Below are 9,842 nucleotides of genomic sequence, written 5' to 3' on the forward strand. Positions count from 1 at the left end.
CTGCGTAAAATAGATTTTCTGAAAAGAGCCGATGCTGTTCTAACTGATCAAAGAAACTCCCGTAAGAAGTTTACCTAGTGCGTTTTTTGCAAAACCACTCAGATGCTATTTGATTAGTTTCAGCAATTAAACCCAATACTTTCTAACCCCTTTTTGCAAGCAGTGTGTTCAAAGTTTGCGAAAAAGCAACTGAAAGTACAGTATTAGTCAGAATTTTTGTTACTTTTATTTTAGAAAACGTCCTTTGTAACGCGTGGCATCTGAAATCACATTTCGTTTAAAATACAGAACAGACACAACTGTAGAACATAAACAGCCAAAAGAAAAAGCATAAAAAGTAAAAGCTAACAAGCTTTTCTGACCGATTTGTTTTTTTCTTTTTTTGACAAAATGGAATAGAAGGCGAAGGAGGGATGTAAGAGAAGAAAATATGAAAAGCTGTTTCAGATGAAACACAGGAGGAAGGAGGGGATAAGACACTGTAAGTTAGTCAAATAAACTATGGTTTGTTTGATGGTTGGCGTTTTAAATTATCTTTATAAAGTCTAATTTAGAATGAACTCTTTTCACTCTCGTGTTTTTTCCTTAAAACATTTTTGCTTTTTTTTTTTTTTTTAATGTTTTTTTGTGTGTGTTTGTTTCTTTTGTTGATCTTCCAGACCCTAGGCCCTTGGTGCATCCACCCTCGGACTGCGCCGCAGAGGGGGAGAAGAGCGCTGGCTTGCACCAGCTCTTAGGCCCTGGATGCCCGCGGTGCCCTCCCCAGACGAGCCATACCCCCCACTCAGGAGGATAGAGACGAGTCCTTCTGTGTTTGCTGTGCTGGTGTGCGCTGCATCGACTTCTGGCTTTCCACATCTTTAAAATGTTTCTCAACCTGAAAGGAAAGAGACAAGCAAGTTGTACAGCTGTAGAGGAGGATGCACCGAGCACAGCAGAAACTATTCAGAAACATGTCAACTGCTTTCTATAAAATAAGTTGGGGTTTTTTAGCACCGTTACAAAAAAAACTACACTTCCATAATGCACTTAAAGTGCTTTATTTTCACACACTAATTTTGTACTTAATATACTACAAATGATTCTTTAGTACTACTTAAGACCATCGAAGTGTGCTCAACTGTACTATTTTGGGACACCATTGAATATGAAATAAAATGCACTTTTAACATACTATCTGTATTTAGTCACCACTTGTGGTACACTTGAACCCATCTTTCATACACTAGTACACTCATATCTAATGAATATTTTCTATGGTGCATATATAATTTCACAAAATGCCCTTTTCTAGAGTTTATTTTCCTAGCTGACTAACGAGTTTATGGTCACCGAATAGGTTTGTTTCTGAAGTAAATGTGACGTTACGTGACACTGACGTCTTTGTGCAGTTGAAACACTGATTGAGCAACTACACGAGACAAGATATGGTAAATCGTACTCTCTTGTAACTTGCCTTCGGATGTTTATTTATGTTTATGTAGTGCTGCAACTAGTATTAAAGCGGAAGCGATGATCAGGTCACACTGCCGCTTCTCTTGAACCGAGGCGCTTTGTAATACAACGGACAGAATTTTAAATCTGAGACTTTGTTTCATTTCAAAAGTAAAGCTCAAAGCTTACTGTGATTTATTTGATGGGAGGTGCGCTACAATGTTCTATAAATTAAATGAAAACAGACTAGACTTATTGATTCTTGCGGTTTAATTTATACATCTAATAATCAACACTCAAAAGCGGAGTTATGCAAACATTTCAACAGCACATATGGCAGCTTCTATTTAAACTGTTTAATGATTTAATTGAGTTTTTCTGCTCCTATTTGCTGAAATATACATTTAAACAGTGGCTGTCATAACATGACACATTTATTCAAACATACATTTTATTGACATCTTTCTGCAGAATTTGAAAGCGGAGATTATTGAATGGGAAGTGCGCAACAAATAATGTTTAGTGAAGTTTTGTTAATGCGTCAACTGAAAACAACTTGGATTAAAAGACTGATCTTGGGAAGAGAACTAAAGCAAGAAAGGAACGGTCAACCCAGCTCTTGTAAAAATCACAATATGAAGTGCATTTTATTCCATTTTTCCAACACATGGCATGGAAATGCCAATTTCACACAGTTGAGAGTGTATGAAGTCACAAAAAAGCACCTGTAGATCAAAAGGTGGCACTGCATCGTAGCATTATTTCTTGGTTGACAAGCATCGACAGATGGAACGACGTTAACGTCAGGAATCCATCTATTATAGTTATCTATCTGATGCATTTCACATAAACGTAAAAATGACTGCTGCCTTTCCTTTTAATATTGTCCATCTTGTAAAACCTACAGACGCCACTGGAAGAGATGCATTAAAGCACTGCTGAAATAAACCATTACTGAAATGAAAGATTGCATGATACTCACAATTTTGCGTACATGACTTAGAGCACTTCCCTCTTTGCCTTTGCAGTTCTCCACCTGGTACGGTGGCGAGATTACGACATCATCCATAACCATGATGTTCTTCTCCTGCCATTTACAGTCTTTGATGCTGGAAAACACAGAGACCAGACAACAAACTCAAGACAGGCACCCTCTAAATGATCACATCACTGTAGTCTCACATGCTTTTAATCTTAAGCCAAAAGTCTTCAATGCATTCGTTTTCACAATGTATATAAAGTTGGCAAATCTTACGTTTTGTGTATAGTCTGGAATAATTGCTGGCCCTCAACTGACACCCCAGCACTGATTGCATAAGCTTGGGACAGCTTGTCTTCCTTTTCTGTTCTTGCCCGACTGGCAAGCTGTGGAAAAAAGACGCGTCAAAATAAGCCAAAACTGACAGACCTTCTCCATAATGTATTATTTACTGTCACATGTTCATCTGGTACAAGATATGTGAAGTGTTTTTACAAGCCACTATGATTATGTAGGGATCACCGTTAGTTCATGTTAATACAGAGTGCATTAACTTAAGCACAACTGTTGATTTTAATAGTAAATAGGGATGTAACGATTAACTGCGTGCCGGTTGAAAATCGATTCAAATATGTGACGATTCAAATGGGTTGAGATGCTAAACAAATCACGATTCAATTAGGGGCAAGAGTTTATATGAATCCATGTCTGAGGGGAACTTACTGTCTTTAGAAAAGTTTAGATGGTATTTTATCTTTTCATCTTGCCTCTGTATAACGCATATTAAAGTTCATAAGTCTGCTTTGTTTCCAGCGGTAACCAAGGAAAGGCTTTAAGCACCACCTGCTGGCAGAGAGTGCATCTGCGTCTCGTTCAGCCCGTCTGCTGTTTCGGTTTCATGCAGATATTTATGTATAGTTTCACAAAACTGAAGTCAATTGCTTCAAATTTAATCTAATTTAGATTAAAAACTGCTCGTGTTGCATGTATGCAGCATCTTTGTTTGTATTATGATTAAAATGCAGTGGTTGCCTCTAATTTTAAATGGAAAGAGCACAAAGTTAAGTAAATTGAATGCAGCAATTTTTTGTATGCGTTTAGAAGGATTTCTGCCTAAAGTCTTATTTTCCAGTTAAATGTTGTAGTCCGAGTTCAACAAGCATAAAAAAAATCTCGTCATAAACGTATCAATTTCATTTAAACTATATTTGATCAAATTGTTGACCCAACTCAATTACATTTCATTGCATTAGTTTTTTTATGAGTTGGGGTTACACACATTTATTGATGGAAATCTTGCCCTCAATTACATCAAGTTCATCCAATTAATAATTTTTTTGAATGTATAAATGGTCCAATTTTATTGTTACTTTCAGTAAAAAGTATGTTGTATTTTTTAAATTCAGTATCATTAAAATGGAGTTAAATTAAAAAGTCTTACAAAATTACTTTGTAATGATTATTTATTATTTTATTAAATAATACAAAGCATTTTCGGTTTTGGTTTTCATTTCGGTGCATCCCTAATTATGTGAAAATGCAGAATAAGTGTATAAACTGATGCAAAATTTGCAATAACATGTTTTCCACGGTAGATAAAGATGCGTGGCTATTAATGATATCAGTATTGGAAAAAACACTTTGCAGCAAGCAACTGAAACTAAACTTCACTTCCTTGCGTGGCATAAAAATGTAATTGACAGATGCACGATATATCGGCCACCATAGCAGTATCGGCCGATAAACGTTCATTAGTACTGTTCTTGTTATCGATCCAATAAGAAAATTTGGCCGATTAAAGCTGATAAATAATGCATAATATTTCCTTCAGAGACACTTCAGATTCGCACTGTTCACCGTGATGGTTTTTAATGGCCTGAAACATGATTGAAATCTCTTATAGTTAAGTGCAACGTGCAGGGCTACATAAAATTATATTGTGAACATTTTTGGATAAAGGAAGTTGGTAATATGAGTGTAAAATTCATTTTAAAACACTGGTTTAAACAAGGCTGCAGTACTGCATGAGTTATGTTGACGTGTTTGGGATATGGCTTTTAATGGTGAGGCTTCTTTTGTAATCCGGCTCTCAAATTATATAAAAATTTGGATTTAGATTTATCGGCCAACATATCGGTTATCATATATAAAGAATTATTAGTATCGGCCAACATTTTCATATGAGTGCATCCCTAATTGACATACAGTCACAGGTGTGTATGTACAGGTGTCTGTTTCACAGAATGTGGCTCATTTATCCAGAATTTATGATCACCGTTAGTTCATGTTAATTCAGAGTGCATTAACTTAAGCACAACTGTTGATTTTAATAGTAAATAGGGATGTAACGATTAACTGCGTGCCGGTTGAAAATAGATTCAAATATGTGACGATTCAAATCGGTTGAGATGCTAAACAAATCACGATTCAATTAGGGGCAAGAGTTTATATGAATCCATGTCTGAGGGGAACTTACTGTCTTTAGAAAAGTTTAGATGGTATTTTATCTTTTCATCTTGCCTCTGTATAACGCATATTAAAGTTCATAAGTCTGCTTTGTTTCCAGCGGTAACCAAGGAAAGGCTTTAAGCACCACCTGCTGGCAGAGAGTGCATCTGCGTCTCGTTCAGCCCGTCTGCTGTTTCGGTTTCATGCAGATATTTATGTATAGTTTCACAAAACTGAAGTCAATTGCTTCAAATTTAATCTAATTTAGATTAAAAACTGCTCGTGTTGCATGTATGCAGCATCTTTGTTTGTATTATGATTAAAATGCAGTGGTTGCCTCTAATTTTAAATGGAAAGAGCACAAAGTTAAGTAAATTGAATGCAGCAATTTTTTGTATGCGTTTAGAAGGATTTCTGCCTAAAGTCTTATTTTCCAGTTAAATGTTGTAGTCCGAGTTCAACAAGCATAAAAAAAATCTCGTCATAAACGTATCAATTTCATTTAAACTATATTTGATCAAATTGTTGACCCAACTCAATTACATTTCATTGCATTAGTTTTTTTATGAGTTGGGGTTACACACATTTATTGATGGAAATCTTGCCCTCAATTACATCAAGTTCATCCAATGAATAATTTTTTTGAATGTATAAATGGTCCAATTTTATTGTTACTTTCAGTAAAAAGTATGTTGTATTTTTTAAATTCAGTATCATTAAAATGGAGTTAAATTAAAAAGTCTTACAAAATTACTTTGTAATGATTATTTATTATTTTATTAAATAATACAAAGCATTTTCGGTTTTGGTTTTCATTTCGGTGCATCCCTAATTATGTGAAAATGCAGAATAAGTGTATAAACTGATGCAAAATTTGCAATAACATGTTTTCCACGGTAGATAAAGATGCGTGGCTATTAATGATATCAGTATTGGAAAAAACACTTTGCAGCAAGCAACTGAAACTAAACTTCACTTCCTTGCGTGGCATAAAAATGTAATTGACAGATGCACGATATATCGGCCACCATAGCAGTATCGGCCGATAAACGTTCATTAGTACTGTTCTTGTTATCGATCCAATAAGAAAATTTGGCCGATTAAAGCTGATAAATAATGCATAATATTTCCTTCAGAGACACTTCAGATTCGCACTGTTCACCGTGATGGTTTTTAATGGCCTGAAACATGATTGAAATCTCTTATAGTTAAGTGCAACGTGCAGGGCTACATAAAATTATATTGTGAACATTTTTGGATAAAGGAAGTTGGTAATATGAGTGTAAAATTCATTTTAAAACACTGGTTTAAACAAGGCTGCAGTACTGCATGAGTTATGTTGACGTGTTTGGGATATGGCTTTTAATGGTGAGGCTTCTTTTGTAATCCGGCTCTCAAATTATATAAAAATTTGGATTTAGATTTATCGGCCAACATATCGGTTATCATATATAAAGAATTATTAGTATCGGCCAACATTTTCATATGAGTGCATCCCTAATTGACATACAGTCACAGGTGTGTATGTACAGGTGTCTGTTTCACAGAATGTGGCTCATTTATCCAGAATTTATGGGAAAAAAAACAAGATATATCGGTTTGGTTTGATAAATGATTTACATAGTGACATGGAGTTTGGAGCTCACCATGCATTTTACTTTAGCAATTACTGTTCTTTATTTTTTTTTTTTAAATAAATAAATATTTCTGTAAATTCTCACTGCTGGTCTGCACGATCGGTTTCATAATATCGGTCTCTCTTTTTTTTGAAAATGTCACGCTTTTGTACTAATGCCAGACTTATCGTCAAGAATGATCTCATCTTTTGGTTTGTACCCAAATAAAAGAAAGTCAAGTAAAGGCCCATTCACAACGATAACTATATTAGCATCCCATTCTGTGTATTTGATGTCGCGGTTTTAAAAGCTTTAAAGTCAGATGGATTCTGATTGGCTGACAAATGTGTTTAATCGCGACTGTACCACCCAATTTGATTGTGAAGTGTAAAATGCAATCTCACCTTGCTAATATTCAAGGATGCTAGAGGAGGAGGAGTCTCAGTGCGGTCATTAATAACATCCACGTCTGAAACATAGGCTAAGTTAACCAAGATGACGTCACTGAGGTTGGGCTTCGCGCTGGAGGAAGGGCATTCTGGGAGGAGAAGGGTTAAGGAGAAGCCAAACCAAGACTCCAGAGAAGATTATGCCAACGTTCTTTCACTTAAACAAAAAAAAGATGTGCTGGCAGACCCGTGTGCTCTTATTTAAAGACCCAGACATATAAAACGAGCAAAGAGTCGATCTAGAAAGTGAAACTGTAACGAAACAGACATGAGTAAATGGTTGAGAGCAAGTGTACAAAACACAAGATGCGGGAAAAGGTGACAGGCTGAAGACGTCACACTTAAAAACGTGTGATTTATAAAGAGTACAGGTCATCTGCACATGTGACAAGCAGACCAATTCATTCATCACTACAAACACAGCTCAGCTTCAGACTCCATCTACCCTTAACTCAAAGCATATGGTGTTAGATTTTATATAACATGCTGAAAAACCCATCACACACAATCTCCCTTCTGTCATCTCAACCATATACTCATAAAAAGTACAAAGCCTTTCAGTGCAATTGTAAAAAAGTCCACTTTGCTAAGGTTTTTTAATGAAGTAAACCTAAGAGTAAATGAAGGTTTACTATCCATACACACTTTTCAGAAATCATGTTAAAATGTATCAAATATGATCATCGGCTTTAAGGAATGTCATCATTAGATTGCATTATAGGTTTAGACAAACAGACATGAGTAATTGGTTGAGAGCAAGTGTACAAAACATAAGATGCGGGAAAAGGTGACAGGCTGAAGACGTCACACTTAAAAACGTGTGATTTATAAAGAGTACAGGTCATCTGCACATGTGACAAGCAGACTAATTCATTCATCACTACAAACACAGCTTCAGACTCCATCTACCCTTAACTCAAAGCATATGGTGTTAGATTTTATATAACATGCTGAAAATATATAAAGAATTATTAGTATCGGCCAACATTTTCATATGAGTGCATCCCTAATTGACATACAGTCACAGGTGTGTATGTACAGGTGTCTGTTTCACAGAATGTGGCTCATTTATCCAGAATTTATGGGAAAAAAAACAAGATATATCGGTTTGGTTTGATAAATGATTTACATAGTGACATGGAGTTTGGAGCTCACCATGCATTTTACTTTAGCAATTACTGTTCTTTATTTTTTTTTTTTAAATAAATAAATATTTCTGTAAATTCTCACTGCTGGTCTGCACGATCGGTTTCATAATATCGGTCTCTCTTTTTTTTGAAAATGTCACGCTTTTGTACTAATGCCAGACTTATCGTCAAGAATGATCTCATCTTTTGGTTTGTACCCAAATAAAAGAAAGTCAAGTAAAGGCCCATTCACAACGATAACTATATTAGCATCCCATTCTGTGTATTTGATGTCGCGGTTTTAAAAGCTTTAAAGTCAGATGGATTCTGATTGGCTGACAAATGTGTTTAATCGCGACTGTACCACCCAATTTGATTGTGAAGTGTAAAATGCAATCTCACCTTGCTAATATTCAAGGATGCTAGAGGAGGAGGAGTCTCAGTGCGGTCATTAATAACATCCACGTCTGAAACATAGGCTAAGTTAACCAAGATGACGTCACTGAGGTTGGGCTTCGCGCTGGAGGAAGGGCATTCTGGGAGGAGAAGGGTTAAGGAGAAGCCAAACCAAGACTCCAGAGAAGATTATGCCAACGTTCTTTCACTTAAACAAAAAAAAGATGTGCTGGCAGACCCGTGTGCTCTTATTTAAAGACCCAGACATATAAAACGAGCAAAGAGTCGATCTAGAAAGTGAAACTGTAACCAAACAGACATGAGTAATTGGTTGAGAGCAAGTGTACAAAACATAAGATGCGGGAAAAGGTGACAGGCTGAAGACGTCACACTTAAAAACGTGTGATTTATAAAGAGTACAGGTCATCTGCACATGTGACAAGCAGACTAATTCATTCATCACTACAAACACAGCTTCAGACTCCATCTACCCTTAACTCAAAGCATATGGTGTTAGATTTTATATAACATGCTGAAAAACCCATCACACACAATCTCCCTTCTGTCATCTCAACCATATACTCATAAAAAGTACAAAGCCTTTCAGTGCAATTGTAAAAAAGTCCACTTTGCTAAGGTTTTTTAATGAAGTAAACCTAAGAGTAAATGAAGGTTTACTATCCATACACACTTTTCAGAAATCATGTTAAAATGTATCAAATATGATCATCGGCTTTAAGGAATGTCATCATTAGATTGCATTATAGGTTTAGAAACTACAGAGCTTTGAACATACAAACATTTTAATATCTTACTAAGACATTATTGGAGATACAGTGCGACAAATTGTATGTATCATTTCTAAAAATCTCATCGATTTACAGTACAAACATTAGAATTTCATGCAGTTTTTAGTCATAACATACACACACACACACACATATACACACACACACACACACAGACACACACAAAGGTTTACTATCCATACACACTTTTTAGAAATCATGTTAAAATGTATCAAATATGATCATCGGCTTTAAGGAATGTCATCATTAGATTGCATTATAGGTTTAGAAACTACAGAGCTTTGAACATACAAACATTTTAATATCTTACCAAGACATTATTGGAGATACAGTGCGACAAATTGTATGTATCATTTCTAAAAATCTCATCGATTTACAGTACAAACATTAGAATTTCATGCAGTTTTTAGTCATAACATACACACACACACACACACACACACACATATACATACACACACACATATACATACACACACACATACATATACATATACATACACACACACACACACATATACATACACACACACACACACAGGTTTGTTTTTGTGAAAAGTGGGGACATCCCATAGGCTTTTCTA

The 9,842-nt window shown here is 35.6% G+C and overlaps 1 protein-coding gene across 2 annotated transcripts in view; it reads right to left on the bottom strand.

Moving 5' to 3' along the window:
* Positions 1-203: 203 nt before the first annotated feature.
* Positions 204-9,842, bottom strand: part of LOC107571772 (protein LSM12 homolog A-like) — a 10,621-nt gene continuing 982 nt past the window's right edge. Inside the window, exons 2-5 of one of the 2 annotated variants that reach the window (XM_016258139.1) lie at positions 8,456-8,589; positions 2,690-2,799; positions 2,417-2,543; positions 204-877 (exon numbers count right to left, since the gene is read on the bottom strand). In XM_016258139.1, the coding sequence (XP_016113625.1) occupies positions 785-877; positions 2,417-2,543; positions 2,690-2,799; positions 8,456-8,589 (464 nt within the window). In that variant the 3' untranslated portion in view covers positions 204-784. Of the gene's footprint in view, positions 878-1,917; positions 2,348-2,416; positions 2,544-2,689; positions 2,800-8,455; positions 8,590-9,842 lie in introns of those variants that run through there. The other variant, XM_016258140.1, reaches the window with a different exon arrangement.

The sequence above is a fragment of the Sinocyclocheilus grahami genome, unplaced genomic scaffold (genome assembly GCF_001515645.1).
Source record: "Sinocyclocheilus grahami isolate Dianchi unplaced genomic scaffold, SAMN03320097.WGS_v1.1 scaffold1648.1, whole genome shotgun sequence".
Classification (NCBI taxonomy): Eukaryota; Metazoa; Chordata; class Actinopteri; order Cypriniformes; family Cyprinidae; genus Sinocyclocheilus; species Sinocyclocheilus grahami.